Source organism: Dendronephthya gigantea, unplaced genomic scaffold (genome assembly GCF_004324835.1).
Source record: "Dendronephthya gigantea isolate DGI-Jeju-01 unplaced genomic scaffold, DenGig_1.0 000003F, whole genome shotgun sequence".
Lineage (NCBI taxonomy): Eukaryota > Metazoa > Cnidaria > Anthozoa > Malacalcyonacea > Nephtheidae > Dendronephthya > Dendronephthya gigantea.
The window spans coordinates 1,115,011-1,133,210 of NW_021163013.1; the positions used below are offsets into that span (position 1 = coordinate 1,115,011).

The 18,200-nt window shown below is 40.0% G+C and overlaps 2 protein-coding genes and 2 long non-coding RNA genes across 4 annotated transcripts; all 4 read left to right on the plus strand.

The window, feature by feature from the left end:
* Nucleotides 1–3,504: 3,504 nt before the first annotated feature.
* LOC114539333 (mucin-17-like) lies at nt 3,505–9,078 on the plus strand. Its single transcript, XM_028559963.1, has 3 exons — nt 3,505–3,545; nt 3,952–4,006; nt 5,179–9,078. The coding sequence occupies exon 3, from the start codon at nt 5,521–5,523 to the stop codon at nt 9,076–9,078; it is 3,558 nt and encodes a 1,185-aa protein (XP_028415764.1). The 5' UTR covers nt 3,505–3,545; nt 3,952–4,006; nt 5,179–5,520.
* Nucleotides 9,079–12,543: 3,465 nt separating this feature from the next.
* Nucleotides 12,544–14,704, plus strand: LOC114539342 (protein transport protein Sec16A-like). The gene is made up of 7 exons (XM_028559975.1): nt 12,544–12,676; nt 13,096–13,148; nt 13,322–13,466; nt 13,655–13,837; nt 14,231–14,328; nt 14,520–14,601; nt 14,699–14,704. Exons 2-7 carry the CDS (start codon nt 13,120–13,122, stop codon nt 14,702–14,704), a joined length of 543 nt encoding a protein of 180 aa, XP_028415776.1. The 5' UTR covers nt 12,544–12,676; nt 13,096–13,119.
* Nucleotides 14,705–14,817: 113 nt separating this feature from the next.
* On the plus strand, nt 14,818–15,694 carry LOC114538910. The gene is made up of 4 exons (XR_003688827.1): nt 14,818–14,846; nt 15,122–15,221; nt 15,313–15,361; nt 15,638–15,694. It is a non-coding gene; the product is annotated as an uncharacterized LOC114538910 (long non-coding RNA).
* Nucleotides 15,695–15,976: 282 nt separating this feature from the next.
* On the plus strand, nt 15,977–16,448 carry LOC114538921. The gene is made up of 3 exons (XR_003688828.1): nt 15,977–15,999; nt 16,091–16,177; nt 16,386–16,448. It is a non-coding gene; the product is annotated as an uncharacterized LOC114538921 (long non-coding RNA).
* Nucleotides 16,449–18,200: the final 1,752 nt, after the last annotated feature.

Sequence of the window (18,200 nt, forward strand, 5' to 3'; positions counted from 1 at the left end):
ATTACTCTGCCTTCTTAGACTGGTGTTATATGAAGACACATTACTCTGCCTTCTTAGACTGTTGTTGTCAAGATACATTACTCTGCCTTCTTAGACTGGTGTTATATGAAGATACATTACTCTGCCTTCTTAGACTGGTGTTATATGAAGATACATTACTCTGCCTTCTTAGACTGATGTTATATGAAGATACATTACTCTGCCTTCTTAGACTAGTGATATATGAAGATACATTACTCTGCCTTCTTAGACTGGTGATATATGAAGATACATTACACTGCCTTCTTAGACTGATGTTATATGAAGATACATGTATTACTCTGCCTTCTTAGACTGATGTTATATGAAGATACATTACTCTGCTTTCTTAGACTGGTGTTGTCAAGACACATTACTCTGCCTTCTTAGACTGGTGATATATGAAGATACATTACTCTGCCTTCTTAGACTGGTGATATATGAAGATACATGTATTACTCTGCCTTCTTAGACTGATGTTATATGAAGATACATATATTACTCTGCCTTCTTAGACTGATGTTATATGAAGATACATTACTCTGCCTTCTTAGACTGATGTTATATGAAGATACATTACTCTGCCTTCTTAGACTGGTGTTATATGAAGATACATTACTCTGCCTTCTTAGACTGGTGTTATATGAAGACACATTACTCTGCCTTCTTAGACTGGTGTTATATGAAGACACATTACTCTGCCTTCTTAGACTGATGTTATATGAAGACACATTACTCTGCCTTCTTAGACTGGTGTTATATGAAGATACATTACTCTGCCTTCTTAGACTGGTGTTATATGAAGACACATTACTCTGCCTTCTTAGACTGGTGTTGTCAAGATACATTACTCTGCCTTCTTAGACTGGTGTTATATGAAGATACATTACTCTGCCTTCTTAGACTGGTGTTATATGAAGATACATTACTCTGCCTTCTTAGACTGGTGTTATATGAAGACACATTACTCTGCCTTCTTAGACTGGTGTTGTCAAGACACATTACTCTGCCTTCTTAGACTGATGTTATCAAGATACATTACTCTGCCTTAGACTGGTGTTATCAAGACACATTACTCTGCCTTCTTAGACTGATGTTATATGAAGATACATTACTCTGCCTTCTTAGACTGATGTTATATGAAGATACATTACTCTGCCTTCTTAGACTGATGTTATATGAAGATACATTACTCTGCCTTCTTAGACTGATGTTATATCAAGACACCGGCTCTGCCTTGTTAGACTGGTGTTATCCAGAGTCCAGACCAGTTTCTTTCCAATGGACGTGATTGAGCAAGGCGGTATCACCCGAAATTATTTAAACCTGCATCTGTCGGGCTAAAATTATATGCATCTAAATTAGCGTGCCACGATCTTCATATCACTCATCTATAGTTTCGGTACTTGATGTGGCTGACGATATGGTCATCTCTGACGTACAGAAATTAAGGTTATATCAGAGATATTTCACCGTACGCAGGCTTCCATGGTTTCCATTGCTGAAATGTTGTTTACATTTCGCAGACTTGTAGACTTATCCTGGATACTAAATTTTTCACTATCCATCCCACCACCACCACCACCGCATTTTTTTTACTACGTGACGTAATAATAGACGGGCCACGTGCTCTATCTTCAATTCTTAAAGTTCTGCATGGTACTGACCGCCAGCTTCGTTGCTTCTGAAAAGCATCGTCTCGATAGCTCAGAATTCTACGCAAATTATGTTCATGTAATTTAGGAAACGTACAAACAGCATTTTGTCGATTCTCTGGCAGAAATTACGTAGTAACTAGTACACTTCACGTTAATCGTCGTGTTTGGCTAATGCAAGCTCTGGATTTCATCTTGAACAGCAGACGAAACGTTTTCAGCAAACTTCTTTAGCGATCTTCTCGTTTAGATTCAATCCCTTTAGTCGAAACTCAGAAAAGGCCTAAGCTTAAAAAACTATTAAACTTTATCCTCGCGTTTGATCACAGTTCTCACATCTCAATTTCATATTTAGTAGACTTAATTAAGTGTGAAATGTTTTACAGAACAACCACGATTCATTTGCCAAATTAAAATACGAGAATCTACAATCTAAGTCCACAATCAAAAACTTCTGTATGTTGGAGGACGTCATTCATTTATGCTCTCCGCCATATCACAAAAAATTCAACAACTCTCCAACAAAATTCCTCACAAACTTGTGTACAAGTTCTTCAGCTGTTTGATTTAATTTTTGTATATTTCTTCCACGCAAAGCTCTGAAAGTACTCGACGCTTTTGTACGTAGGGACGAATTTTGAAACAGGGCGAATTTTGTACATACCCATAACTGACTTCGTTTATTTCACAAAATCTTTCTCTCTGTCTTTTTCCTGACTCAACCTTGCAGCTGGTTGCTTTCATGTATACAGAAGAATATTTACTCCATGCGGTTTTTACGTTTTTTTATGTTTCATTTCCTATTTTTGCTCATTATTTTATAAACACCAAAAAAAATAAAGTTTAAACAAGTCTTTTCATGACAATTATCAAGACTAATTATCACGAGTAAAAACTACTACTAAAATTTCTGCAATCTGATTGGCTACGCTACGTCTCTGTGCGATTTTTCATTTTTACAAGTTTTTTTTTTTAAAAAAAATACCTCTGGCTAATACATGGCTCTTGATTTCTATGATAAGATAGACCTCGCCCTCATTCGATAATAGGGATCTTAAGATACACCAAATCTACGACGCTGACGTGAAGTAATACTGTCTTCATTTCCACAGTTTCACAACAGGGGCCAGTTGTTCAAAAGCTGGTTAGTTTACCCTAGCTGGATTAATAGCAAATTTCATTTTTCTAATCGTTTGTTTGCTTGTTTACGAAGTTGAATATCTTTTTTTAAAAATATTTTCTGGACCGATGGAAGTAATATTTTCCAAAGTTTTAAAACGAACGGTCGTTCAGAAGCACATGAACTAAAACACTGGATTAAAATTTAACCCAGGGTTTGCGGCCCCAGACTTCTTTTATGGACTCCTTTTAGTGAACGAGGTCAGAGCTGTGTGTAAAACTAATTAAAGCTGAGTTCCTAACACTGATTAGCGGCTAATTTCATGTCACGTCCGGGTCGTAGATTTGCTGTATCTTAAGGTCCCTAATTACTCTACTTGTCAGGAGCCGCTTGTATCAAGCCCGTTTAACTTAAACGGTGGTTAAGTTCAAAATAGAAAGCAAGTCTATCGTTTTCAACAAGCGAACTAAATATCTTTACCTCAATACAAAGTTCCCCCTTTTTACAACTACATATTGAGTGCATAATATCCAAGTTGATTCATTCAAGAGAGACGTTAAGAGTGTTATTAAATTTTGACTTGTCTACACTCCTCAGTTTAAGCTAAACGAGCTTGATACAACCGGCCCCAGGTAGTCAAACAGTGGATTACTCCTAGGTTTTTGACTTGGAAACTATAAGATTCTCGTTATTACAGGTAATAACAGTGATGGTGCCCGTTTAGATCTTGATGACATTGAGAGAGGCCAAGGGTAAGTTTAGGCCTAGAAACTACATTGGATTAATATTACCGTGAACGTTATGCGACCTCGGCTTATATATCCTCTATTTATCTGGCAAAATAATTTGCTTTGGTGATTTTTGTTTCTTCAAATGCAAGTCGGAACCATTTTCTTCTTATCATACCTCGATTAAAACTGTTCATGCATTTGTTGTTAACCAGCAATATGGTGTGAGAAAACGTAACTTTTAAAATTTATATCCGTAACTATATTTCGAACAAATCTGTTTATTATGTTGACATACCTGAAATTCGACATCTTCATTGTCAGCGTGATGTATGGGTAGAGGTATTTCAACAGTCTGCTAGTATTGAGTTAAAGATTCAAAATATCAATCTTACATTTGCTGACGGTATTTTATCAATTTTTCACGCAGTCATGCCGCTCGTAGAACATCAGATCCAAGAGAACAATTTGTGGTATACGAAAACGTGAGTAGCTACATGAATACTTAGAGAAGAAAGCGCATGTATATCAACTATCTTTAGTCTAGTGAAGACAAGCAAATATGGTTTGGACAATTTGATACCGAGAATACAGCTATTATAACAATCCGGTAAAAATCGCAGCATCTATAGCAATATAATCCGATTTAAAGTAATGTTAGTATAACTAACAAGCTAAATACCATTTGTTGCGCGACAAAAGTGTTTATTAACAATTTAATACATATTTACATGAAAATAATAATTAGTTAATTCGGTCAGCCATTTTGCTTTTTCTTTGGTTTTACTATCCACCGTATATGAGCTGATATACGGTGAGTATAGCTCGACCGATCAAATTGCGGAATAGCTCATATACAGTGAGTAGCTATACTATAACAATTTATACATATTACAACAATGATCATTGACAAGCGCAAGTTTGGCACAACATCAGGCAAGTATTTTACAAACGTTTTAACGATATTTTTTTATCTAGAATCTTTATTCTTTGTTCACCGTTGCTTTACAGCGTCGCGTGTTTTTTCTTAGCTATTAGTGATCGAGTTTGAGATGTACAAAATCTACGAAGACTCTTTTTGATAAACTAAGTCAGAGCCGTATGTAAAACAAATTAATACTGGTTTCCTAACACACGTTTTTCATGTCACGTCCGCGTCGTAGATTTGGTGCATCTTAAACTCGCTATTTAATTGATGTGGACTGGCCATGACACCGCGGTGAAAGCTAGAACGGATGCGCAATTGTTAGAGTTTATGAACGCCATTTGACGTCAGTGACAGTGTGAAAGGATCTATTATTGTTCTTTTGTTCGATTAATGTTGCCTACTTGATGCGGTAGCTTACAGCCAGAAATGTCCCTCTTCAAAATTAAATGCTAGGAGAAGGATTACTGGGTAACTCCACTACTCCAGTATTGGAATAGCACATTCAGCTACATATACCGCACTGCGAACCAGTGAAATCTTGTGTTGTTGATATTATCATAGAGCTTTAGGTTGATTACGAGTGAGTAATGCCCCTTGGGATAGGATAGATCGCGGGATAAAGTTTTGGATTATCTGAAAACATGATGGAGAATCCCGTATTGTTGTTGCGAGTGAATCTTGTCGTCCCACTCAACTCGTAGTCAACTCTAAAGATCTCTATTTTCACAGGAGTGTGAGGTCCGCTTTGAACGAGTCCGCTTTGAACGACGCCGTGTGCCAATATTAAGCGTCGACGAATCGACAAGAACCCAACCGGAAGCTAATACTGTCCGACCGAGGTACCGACGTTGCCCAAGACCACCAAGCAACCCCAGAAAACCTAAAATAGTTCCCGCTAGATTTCCAACAAACCGACCTGTACCATCCAACGGAAACTCACAATCAATTGCCACAAGTCCAGTTAATCAAATTGTTACAAAGAACGGTGGTTTGGATTTTGGTGAAGCACCAAAACTCTGTAACCTAACCCATCGGTTGACAACACCATCACCCCCAGTAAACAAGAAGATTATGGAAGCCTTTTCCAACGATCCTGTTGAAGAAACTGGTGAAACCAATCCACTTGCCAAGTATTTTTCAACGCGAGGAAATACATCATCTACCTCAAAGGAAGCGGCTACTCCAACACCGTCACCCCCAGTAAACAAGAAGATCTTGGAAGCCTTTTCCAACGATCCTGTTGAAGAAACTGGTGAAACCAATCCACTTGCCAAGTATTTTTCAACGCGAGGAAATACATCATCTACCTCAAAGGAAGCGGCTACTCCAACACCGTCACCATCAGTAAACAAGAAGATCTTCGAAGCCTTTTCCAACGATCCTGTAGAAGCAACTGGTGAAACCAATCCACTTGCCAAGTATTTTTCAACGCGAGGAAATACATCATCTACCTTAAAGGAAGCGGATACTCCAACACCGTCACCATCAGTAAACAAGAAGATCTTGGAAGCCTTTTCCAACGATCCTGTTGAAGAAACTGGTGAAACCATTCCACTTGCCAAGTATTTTTCAACGCGAGGAAATACATCATCTACCTCAAAGGAAGCGGCTACTCCAACACCGTCACCATCAGTAAACAAGAAGATCTTGGAAGCCTTTTCCAACGATCCTGTTGAAGCAACTGGTGTAACCAATCCACTTGCCAAGTATTTTTCGACACCAGCTCCGGAAGTTAAAACAACTGTTAAGGTTGAGAAGTTTGTTGAAGTTAAAGCACCAACTTCAACCCTTCCACCAGACGAATACGTCGTTGAACAAGTTGTTGAAAACTTAGTTCAAGCAGTCGTTGAAGTTGGACCAACATCACCGACTTCGACACCTTCACCAGACGAAAACATCTTGAGGTCCGTTGCAAAAGATTTAGTTCAAGCAGCTATTGAGACCAGCAAAGAAGAGTTAATATCCGAGCAAATATCGCGTTTTGATTCATCTGCCTCTCAAGTTAAGAAGTTTGTAGAAGTTCAGGCGTTATTATTAAAAACGTCGACTTCGACCGTGCCACCAGACGAATACACCTTGAGGGCCGTTGCTAAAGACCTAGTTCAAGCAAATATTAAAGCAAGTCAGGTGGATTTATTCTCCGAAGTAACATTGTTAGACAGCTCCTCCTCAGATCAGCCTTGTAAGAATAAGATGTCAAACAATCAACACTCGTCGGCACACGAGTTCTTTGACAGCTTTGGTTCATCCGATTCCGGCACTGCACCCTTTCATCGTGTTGACCACAGTTTCTTTACGCCTAACAAGAATCAAACATCGTTCACGGCCTTGCCACCAACATCGAATGCAGCCGAGCAACGTTTCGTATCGCCAGCGACAAACGCTCAAAATTTTGAGCCAGCAAATCTGAGCGCGTATGCACATCCACGTCAAAATGTAGGAGACCACGCCATGTCGATGCAAGAACCATCATATGGGGCACAGGAGCGATATTCAACAGCTCAACTCTTTAGTGAAGCTGGTGCTTCAACTACTAAAGAAACACCTCATGCCAAACAGCTCTCGGATGCTGAGAACCATGCAACATTGACTCCACCATCTTACGGGTCAAATTTGCCAGAACAGTCTTCTGCCCATACTGGAAACGACCTGTTTAACGTGGCAAAATCATCTACTCCTGGTGGTGGAACGTCACAGTTGTTTTCCGGGCAGCACCAGAATGATCCTTTCAAAGGTTTTAGTTCTAGTCAGGAGGAGAGCCGAAGATTTCCTTCTTTTGTAGCAGGAGATGGAGTGCCTGGTTTTTCGATCAATACCGATGCACAACATTCCTTTCAGCATACAGAAGCATCAGAGAAAGAACCTAAAGTAGGGAAATGGCCTTTCGACCACAGTGAATCGGCAGCATCTCAAGTTGAACCACCTTCCAGTCGAGACCAAAACACCTACCATGCATCTTCAGCTCAAAACTTGCACGCACCGCCATCGAGTTCAACTTTTCCTGATTTCGACCAGAAAAATTATTCACTTGGGGACACAGCCACAGTATCTTCTGATTCAGCTATGGCATTCAGTGGTATTCCTAGACCCAATACCGTATTGGGTAACCAGAGTAAGACTTCTGGCGAAACATTACCAGGCCAAGACGTTGAAACTTACTATCCAATTGGAAAACAACCAGTTGAACTTGCCAGCAATTTATATACCACTGAACGCAACGCTTTTCCAGCTGTTCAATCTACAACTTCTGGCCTATATCCACCAGCAATGGTGAATGATGCTATTGACCAAGCCGCTGGTCCATCGTCGCAGAGTGTAACGCCGGCTTTCTACCCACCAGGTTTAACAACCAGCAAACCAGTAGGTCAAAGCGGCTCCTTGTACCCACCGGGAATGGATCTTGGGGAATCAAGCAAATTTCCACCGTCCAATATCAAGCGTGATGTAAACTCGGCACATTTGCCTCCGCCATCTTTAGAGATGATGAACACCACCAACAACAATGTTGGTGAACGTTTGTCTCCTGGCCACAACCTTTTCCCAGCCACTAAACCTGCCGCTCCAAGTCAAGGGTTCTTTATGGCAGACGGCCAAAAGTTCTTGGCACAGAATCAAATTCATCTATTTTCACATGCTGGTGCTTGGACGTCAACAGAGGACCTAGCTGAGAACCAATCTGCGGCACAGAATTCCATTCCAACATCTTCATCGTATGCACCAATGGCAGGCTATCCTGGAGAAACCCAGTCGGCACAGAGGAAACTTGCTTCATCCCTCACGTCTGACAATGCCGTTAATTCTGAAGCGTCTCAGCCTGGATTTTCTATAAACAACGAGGAAAATAATCAGGCTTTACGTTCAGACGTTGTACAACCTGATACACCGCAGTTGGGACCAAGCAGCATGGTACCTTTTACTAGTAAAGAACAACTGCCCAGTAACCATCAAACAGCATGGCAACCGGCTACTCAGCCATTTGATTCGCAGGCATCAAGCGACGATGTCAAGGCTGAACCAACTCAGTGGGACGCTATTGATCCTCACGGTACTCCACGGAATACCCAACAAGCATCAACATTGCAACAAACAAGTGGACCAGTAAATGTGGGTGAAAAGTCCAGCGGGATTTTTTATACTCACCCATCGTCAAACGATCAGTCAGCACAATTTGGTAACCATGGTGCTGGCACTATCGGTTCAGCTAATCTTGAATCAAGTTTAGCCAATTTGGACACCATTACCGCTCGTGACGATGAATCTCGTGATGGTAATTCACTATCAGGTCACCAGCAAGTTCCAGCATTTGGTCACGAGCGAGTGAATTCACTCAATACAAGTGATCCCAAACTTGATACACCTCCGGCTAACACAAGCACCATCATCTCCAATGATGACCTAACATCGGGCAACCAGCAAGCACTCTCCAGTCAACATTTGGGTGCTTCGGTTACCATGTTTCCTGTTGGTATGACACCACAGAACACCAATAAAGCATCTATTGCTTCGACCGAGACCAGAGGGAGTCAACAACTGGATACCGTCGACCCGAACCAGCATCCGTCGGCCTTTATGCCAGTGAAGCCAAACTCCCGAGCTCCCAAGACTACGAAGAAAGAGTTCGGCACTTAGAATCTCCGCTTCGTTCGCCAGTACAGCGCGAGAAAAAGGAAGCTTTAATTCAAAGTGCTAAAATTCATACTTCTCTCTGGGACAATGATCCTCAATTGGCCATACCTGGTCTTATTGTCCAAACAGGGAATCGTGGAAATCAGTTTGTTCCAGTTTCCAGCCATGACCAACTTAATCGCCATGGATTCGACAACAGTTCTCAAAGAGCTATGAATGTGCATGGCCAACCGCCAAGTTCCAGTGGTATTTCGATCGACCATAATGCCAAAATATCGCAGCAACCACATTCTATTGTCGCGCCATCAAATCTGGGTATTCCTGGCTTCACACAGAATCGTAATCGATTCAGTAGTACTCCATCAAAGTTGCCAAATCCACCTGTGGCCTCCAGCGCCGCTCAGCAAACCCTGTTAGCGGCTGCTTTGCAGAGAAGTGATTGTGACTCGACATTCAATCTTAGTCGCCAAAGTTCACTTGGTGTTTCAAGTTCAAATCAAGAACTCGCCAGTGCAAACCCTGTTCATGATGTGATCGAAAAGCCATCTAGTCTTAACCGAGGAAATATCCAACGGTGAGTATGGCTCTCTACCAAGAATAGCGATTTTTCACACCTCGATCGAAACCCGTTTTCAAATCCGCACACAAACTAAGCAACTATTTGTCTCACGATGGTCCAAAATCTCACACTACCAACCATAACCTAAAAATAACAATAATCTGAGATATCAGTAATCGTTCAGTAATTTTTTAGTTAAAGTAAAGAATATAGGAAGATTAATAAAATTCTAGGATGTATAGAGAGCAACAGAAGTGTCAGCAGGGTAGACGGAGGTTCTTACAAGACTTTGTGCACGGATTTCATAATTTTTAAATTGCTCAGCTATTTGTTGTCTTACAATAATTATTTGTTCTTCGGTATTAATTATTCATTCTTCGTAACCTGCGTTTATTAACCGTCATTTGAGACGTTGGAGTCAACGTGGACGACTCTTGGCTTAGGAGAAAGCATATTAAAATTAAGCGTTAATTAAGAGCTTAAAATTAAGAGTCTAGTTGTAGAATTAACGTATTACATTGTACAAATTTGCATTTTAAACTATCTTAAATATTAAATATAATACCGATATTAACTGGTACATAACGTAATAGTGTGACCTATTAATAAACGGCGTCAACGGATCAAAACCTATTCAGTAAAAAGTTTTCATGGTGTTTCTGGGGGCGAATTATTTATTTTGGTTTCAATTAACGGACTAGACTGTTGATACTTTTAATTTTTTTAGGCCAAATGTCATCCAAGCGCCTGTAGTAAACAACATTCCTTCCTCAAACCAGATTCCTGACCAGCACTTGCAACAGACTGCCCCTGCTTCTGGGACCATGACCGGTCTCCCCCAGAACTCCTTCACACATCCTGACGCCAGCCGCTCTGCAGTGCGTACCGGGTTGCCTCAGAGTGAGCATGCTCGGATGCGTGAAGGTAGTGGTGGGGGAATGGTCCCTGAGTATGGTGGCGCTGGTGGTCATGTTGACCATCCTGTTGCTACCAGTGATGGTTATGGTTCTGGCCAGATAGAAGGTATGGTTTCCTCGAGTGAACAGGAACAGCATCAGTTGTTATACCAACAGCAACAATTGCAGTACAAGCAACAACAGTACGAACAAATGCTGTTTCAAGATGAGTTCAGCTCGCAAAATCAGCAGCTGCGAGGAGGACACATGAATGTACAGCGACAAAGGTCTGAACCGAATCAGTTTTCTCGACAACATCATTTGCAACAGCAACAACAGTTGCAACAGCAACAACAGTTGCAACAGCAACAACAGTTGCAACAGCAACAACACTTGCAGCAGCAACAACAGTTGCAACAGCAGGCACAGGAGTACCAGCAGAATATTCAACATCAAAAAGTGGAAAGGTAAATGAGATATTTTAAAGTACTCTACAATAGACTGTATAAAGTTCTGAAAACCACCTTAGGCACCGAAAGCAGTAGTAAAGTATTACAATATTGTATACGTAGAAGCCAATGTTTCTAGCACTTAGACTACATGACTACTATGGCGAAGTGGCAAGCACATTCACGAGATCATGAAATTACTGGCTAAATTTGTTAAAACACAAAATTGAAGTAATTTTTCGCACATTATCCTTTCGTGTTCAACTAAACAAATCCATCATTTGTAGGCAAATTAGCGGGCAATACCCACAGCAAGTTAGCAGCAATGTTAATCTACAGTATTCAACCAACGATACTGATCAATGGCAGCAGCATGGCAACACTGCACAGTATGAAGATTTTGATTCAGAGGAGGAAAGCAATCGATATTATGATGAGAGCAGAAAGTGGTTTTGGTCTTTTAAAAGAGAACGGTGGATCCGTGCAGAGAAGTAAGTGCTGTTTTATGCGGAAGTGGTTTGAATTCAGACAACAGTATTTCTCATACAAACTATTTGTTTCAAGCAGCAGGCGAGAAAGCCAGTATGATGATCAACGATATCACAGATCTGACTCGAGAAGAAGTCGCAATCGTGAGCGAAGAAGAGAGAGCCAGGGTAGAATACGAACAGACTACAATGACAGAGCATATTATAATAAATATTATCGTGATTCTTATGATCGGGATTACCATCGTTGGGAGTCTGACTCTAGTGGGTCCAGTGGTGATAGTCAGCGGCGTGGTTCTCGTTCAGGACGATCATCTCGGGCCGAGTCTCCACGTTCAGTTTCAATCACGGTCGAGCTCGCGGGCTCGACGAAGTAACTACTGCCACTCGAAACGAGCGGTCTACGACTATGAAGATTCGTAAGTTCTTAACTTTCACTGCATTCGAGAACGATTTGATGCAAATTACAAGGCTCCATTCCAAAGTGGACATAGATAATGTCCTTACTGACCCAAAGCTTTTCATGGCTCATAGTTCTACATTTGTTTATGATTGAAAGAAAAGTAATAATACTTGCAACGTATTGCAATGAATGACAAAGTTGTTTACAATACTTTTCGTGCAGTCGTCGAGCTTTTTAAGTCAACCTTCTCAATATTTTCCATTCAGTAATCGCAGAGGCGAGGACTATTATGGTCGAAGTCACCAATCATCTCGTAGCTCAAGACGATTGAGCTCAGGAAGTTACAGCTCATCCACATCAAACTCTCTGGGAGACAGTATCAAGTGGGATGACCAGAACAAGCAACAACAGAGTAGTGCAATCACCGCTGAAGATACGGTTAAACGGGTAAGATTTAAGTAGAGTAGTAAACAGCGGTGGATGAAGCCTGGCGAGATATCAAAAATCCGAAGACCAAAGTTTCAAAATCATCAGAAACTTGTAGTTACCTTTATAGTACTGCACTGCATGGAATCGCTTCAATCGCTCGTTCGATAACTGTCACGAGGTCTGGTTGTTTATCCTTAGCTAAAATCGTAAATATATTTTCAACTGTTGTAGTAATTACTCCTGAACGACTAACCCCGAAGCAGCATACAAAACATCATATTGTTGGAGCGTTTTCAACCGCCTCTCGATTGAGTGTTGCTCCAGCCAGACAGGTCCTTGATGCTGAGACTGCTGAAGTGTACTTGACTGATGTCAAGGTAATCATATAGCTACGTCATATTAACTATTTCTTTACGTATAACTACAACGGGGACGACACTTTAATACTGTTCTAGGCTTCTCGCGGAAGACAAATTCCAGTTAGATGTATTGGTATAGGTCTGAATGTGAGAGATAGTCATAGTCGTTTGTATAATAACAGCGGAGACAGAAATTCTGTGATATAGAACTGATGCTAGCTTAGTCTAAGCCTTATTTGTATAGATTTCTAGTAACAGTATTACACTCAAGACCAATACTAGCGTATTATTCGACTTCCAGGGAGATCAGATAGATCAGAAACAGCAAGCGTTAGCTCTAATCAATCAGGTTGGTTATCCCTTGTCAATTGACAGGTTGCGACATACCTATAATATTCTACAGTATAAATTGACGCATATGATCTTGTTTTATTCAGAACGAAGGTAGATTCAACGAGGCGATGCGCAATTTCCCTGGACCACTTTGCAGGTAAAATGCCAAAATAATGGCTGGTTTAAGACCATTTCATTTCTGGAGCCAGGATATGATTGATCGGCACTAAGACTGTATTATCACTCAGCATTTGAAAAGCATACAAATTTTAACGACCAAAATTTTGAAAAACTTATAGTCAATGTTTTATTCTACTGTATTTTTCACAGGGGCAAAACCCATAAACGGGATGTTGTAAAGTATGCCAAAGAGATGGCCATGATGGCTTTCAACAACCAAAGCGATTCTTTTGAAAAACGCGAGGCTGGCTACATTCTTTGGCAAGTGTTGGCTTTTATGGTGCAACAAAATGGGGTAAGAACTACATTAAGTCTTTCGGCATGCATAAAAATTATAAAGATTGTGTGATTAGCTCGCTTTTAAACAGTCTGAAAGCACTGGATCAAAATAATTTCCCGAGTAATCTACATTTTAATATGGAGAGTTTTTAACTCTTTCTGTTGGCTTTTTCTTCATTGGTTGAACTGCGATCTTTATTCCAGGTGTACCTCAACACCGATATTGCCGAGGTTCTAACCTCGGACCTACCCGAAGATTCTTATACAAGACGGGAACGTAGTTCTTCCAGCTCTCAAAGGGTATCCTTTGCAGCTGATGGGCAAGATTATTCCAAACACGATCAAGTCGCGACATATCGAGAGCTTCTCTTGGCTGGCAAAACACAGGTACGCTGTTTACTAATCTTGCCATCGCTCTTCTCTTGCCTAACGAAAGCCCGCTCTCCTCCTGGCGAATTCGTTCGCACGAAGTGGTAAAAAGAAGAGAAGGATTAATCTTTACCATTACGTGCGCTTGTATTGAAAGAAGCATGTGTAGAAAAATACCTTTGAACATTGTTAACCTGTTAGACGTAGGAACTATTCCATGCAGAAGATCTAGAAAGCAATTCATTCTATCTACAGTTTCTTTACGGTTTTTTTAGAACGACACTGCACGTGCAAATAGTTTGGCCGTTATACGAGCTTAGAGTTATTCATGAATTCCGGCTATATATTTATACTCGCGGCGAAGTGAAGAACAATACAACTGTTTTATCATTTATTAATTTCCCTCCATAGGAAGCTCTGGAACACGCAGTAAACTCCAAGATCTGGGGCCACGCCTTGATGTTAGCATACCACACTGACCAGAATGTATTTTCGAATATCATGGAAAGGTAACGACATTTATTCTTTGCTTGCTATATTTGAATTATTCTACTTGTTGTTTACACGTTTGCAACTTTTTTACACGTTTCTCTCAATTGTGTTCTTGCTTGATCTCTCCTAACTGCTTGCAAATGTCTATTTTTCCATATTGTACATGTGTCAGTATATTTCCAATGCTTTTTCGCATTGTTTATTGTAGATTCAACAGTCAACTTAATGAGGACGATTCCTTGTTATGTCTGTATCAGCATCTCGGGTCTAAGCGACCTTCAATTTTAGATGTGAGTTTTAAGAATTCTCTTTTCTGGATTAACCCCTGCGAGGTCGTGGACCAATGTGGTTCACAAACCCGGTACAGTTCACGTGGAATATATAAAGCTATAGTCTTTTATACCCTATCTTTTTTTTGTCAAAATTTAGAAAAAGACAAGGCGATGGAGAAAACATTTGGCAATCATGATTTCAAATCCATCCAAATCAACCTTTAAAGATAGCGAAAATATTCAAGCACTTGGCGCGAGCTTAGGTAAGTTCAGTTTGGATAAGCCAGGGATGGTAATTTGGCCGGGGGGGGGGGGGTTGTGTTGACCAATATCACAATCTAAGCTACGTTGTAGTATGCGTGATCAAGTTGATGTATTTTCACATACGATGATAACTGCTTAAACAAGTCACGAGGACACTGGCAACGTTTCCTTCAAGAGATTCTTGTTTCGATTGACTTTTAGGTGAATGCACGCATGCAAGACCTACTGCTTGTGTTTGTTGCTATCATGCAAAATGTTACTTTCTCTTTTCCAGAGTCTCGTGGCCTGATTGAAGCAGCTCATCTTTGCTACATATTAGCAGGAGAAGAAATTAGTAAACAGAGTGGCACACTGTTACTAGGTTATTCTTCGAAGTATGTTGAAGAGTCGCATTGTCTGTCTGTTTAATGAACGTAAAGGTTCGTGGTTCATCTTCTCACAAACTTAAACTCTTGTTTTCTGTAGTGAAATCCGACCAGAATTCGTGGATTTCCTGGCTCTTCAACGCACAGAGGTAGATCGCAGAAATGCTTACAAATCCTTTATTGAAGCCGCTATACATCTGCCATGCAGCATGCTCTAGAATTCTTTCTTATGTTTTTTTTTCACTTTGCTACAAACCCTTATTCCGCCATTGCCTTTTTATTGCTTTATTTCCACTCTGCTTGCCAGTCGACCTAAACATTCATCCGTTTTTACCAGATACATGCATCTGTTATAAAACTGTTTAAAATAGTCAAAAGCCCGTATTGTGTTTGTATTTTTGTTAACCAACAACATGTTCCTGTAGATATATGAATACGCTATGAGCCTCAAAGATGAAAATTTTATAATAAAAGACTTCCAGGTTAGAAATTACTTCATTGTAGATTTCTCTAATGTGTGTTGAACTTTGCAAAGCACAGAAGTGCCGCATAAGTTGTTGAATTCAGCGTCTCACTTTACTTCGTATTTCAATACTTGCTTACGTTTCCGCAAATTGCGGGGATATCTATTCTATAGAATAAGATTTTTTGAGATCAGAAGATAATTTTATACTTGGTTGGTCATGGAGTTGAACCTTGGCTGCACATTCTTTAACGTTATGTTTTTTTTCAGCTATGGAAAGAATTGTACGTCCATTCATTAGCCGATGCCGGATTCCATAATAAAGTTAGTAATTGTTATATATTTGTTTGACTTATGGTGTTACTTCACAACCTTCACAATCTTTGATTTAACACGCATGCATTGTCTTATTTAGGCATTTCGTTATTGCGAGAAATTGGTAGATGATGTCTTGAAGCATTCAACATCCTTTACTAAAGATATGATAACGCGACTTCATGCGGTATGTCATCATTTCTCGCCTTACCTTTCGTTCCCGTTCTCAAGTAAAACTACGCATATTTATTTAAAATAGACGTTGACCTTTCTAACCTTCGCTCAAATCAAGAAATCAAAGCGAATAATGAAATTTTTAATAGCTTATTGTTTTCAGATACAACCTGATATACACATGGTGAAATCGTTTGATGCTCAAATTTTCTTTCCTTCAGTTATCCATGAGACTTTACAGACGAGAATTTATTGCGCCGTTATTAGATATGAACGGACGCCTGAAACAATTGTTAGATCTACTCAAGGTACGAAGGATATTTTTATTTTATATGATTTTTATGTCGATCCTAAAATCTGCAAGTGAAACTTTGCGATCAACAACTAGACAGCGTCGTTTCTGTGAGGACACGCCAACTGATGTTGTCCTGGAAGCATGCTTGCAGTTTTCCATGCGAAACGTTTCTAAGGCGTGTTAAAAATTGTCTTTTTAGGAAAACAACGAAACCTTATGGCACTCGTTCTTGTCTACCAGCAGCTGGCAAACATTGGCGCAACAACTACCTCAGCAATCGCAACTTCCACAGGAAATGCCGTATGAACACACGCAAAACATTGATATAAAGAAGTTCAAGTTCCACTACAATGGTACCTACAATGTTTGTTCCTCAAAATAGTGACATAGTCCAGGAACAAGTTTTATATCGCGAGGACAACAAAGCTTCTCAGAGTTTCGCTCAATTCGAGCCCACCGCTGCACCAAGTGGCAACATGTCCTACCGGGGAATTTCAAGCTCAAGCCAGTACCATCGCAAGGGAATTACCCCTACGGGGTTGCTCCCACCGACCAAACTCTTCCACCGGAGAATTACCCCTATGAAAATGTCGCACAAGCAGTTCCGAGCAGCATAGAGCACGATGAAACAGGATTACCAATTTCTGGCACAAACTTCTACGAAGGGGACTCTTTTGAGCATTTGTTACGGAAGCAGCCGAGTAATGCTAGTGTGAAACAAGTGGAATTTCAGCGCCTGCGACTTCAGATAATAGTTTTGATTACTACGCTCAATCTAACTTCAGGGTAAGTGTAATATACGTTTATTAAGAATTGACCCTTCGGTACCTAGATCGCCCAGAAATCCTGGTAACCTTATTTAGAATAGATTAAACTCAGTATTATTGAGAGATGTTTGCACCAACTTTGGATGAATAGGGCCTTTACTTGAACAATTTAGACCCGAGTAGGCATAGGATATTAATTATTTAACGAGAGTACGTTACTAATATTTAGTTTCTGTAAAATCGTTTTTAGGAATCAAATATTGCGAATGGCGCAAAGAAGGAAGAAACTCAAGCCCAGACCAAGGAAGAGAAAAAGACCAAAAAAGACGATAACAAGAAGTCAGAGAAACAGAGTGGCGTAAGTTTTCTACAGTTTCAAATTGCAGATTCCGAATCAACCCAGAATTGAGAAACATGCAGTAGTCGTATTGAGCTAGTTGTTGACCGTATAAGCGAAACATGTTCTGTGTTTTCCGAGGTCTTGTTTTATAGTTTGTGTTCGTAGGTATATGGTAGAAAACAGCTGTTTCAGCAAGTTTAATTGTTAGTTTATATTGTGTGTAAGGGGGCGGTTGTTTTAAACAATGTTTAAACCAACGAAATTTTGACTTCATTTTATTTAGGGATTATTTACGTCATTCGGCGCTTTCTTGAGATCTTTCATTCCCAAAGGCAAGAACGAGATTATCTTATTCGGGGCAGATTATACCCAAGAGCAAAATAAAAAAGCAAAAAAAAAGAAAACGCAGTAAAATGAAAAACAGTATAAATACAGTATTAAATTTATGTAAATTTATGAGGAATTGTTGAGCAATGAGTGATTGTTCATTTGAATGACAGTGCTATTTATCAGTATAATTATATATGTGTAATAATGTGTGTCCTCAAGGCACGCAATAAAATATGGAATAAACTACACTCTTCTACAAGCATTATTTTATCGTGTGATTGTTTTTATCGCTGAATGACGATGC

Excerpts from the sequence above, each read along its gene's own strand:
- LOC114539333 (XM_028559963.1), top strand. The coding sequence starts at position 5,521 with ATGGAAGCCTTTTCCAACGATCCTGTTGAAGAAACTGGTGAAACCAAT.
- LOC114539342 (XM_028559975.1), top strand. The coding sequence starts at position 13,120 with ATGCGCAATTTCCCTGGACCACTTTGCAG. Across the intron at positions 13,149-13,321 it reads TTCCCTGGACCACTTTGCAG|GGGCAAAACCCATAAACGGG; the intron begins GTAAAATGCCAA and ends TATTTTTCACAG. Across the intron at positions 14,329-14,519 it reads TTTTCGAATATCATGGAAAG|ATTCAACAGTCAACTTAATG; the intron begins GTAACGACATTT and ends TGTTTATTGTAG.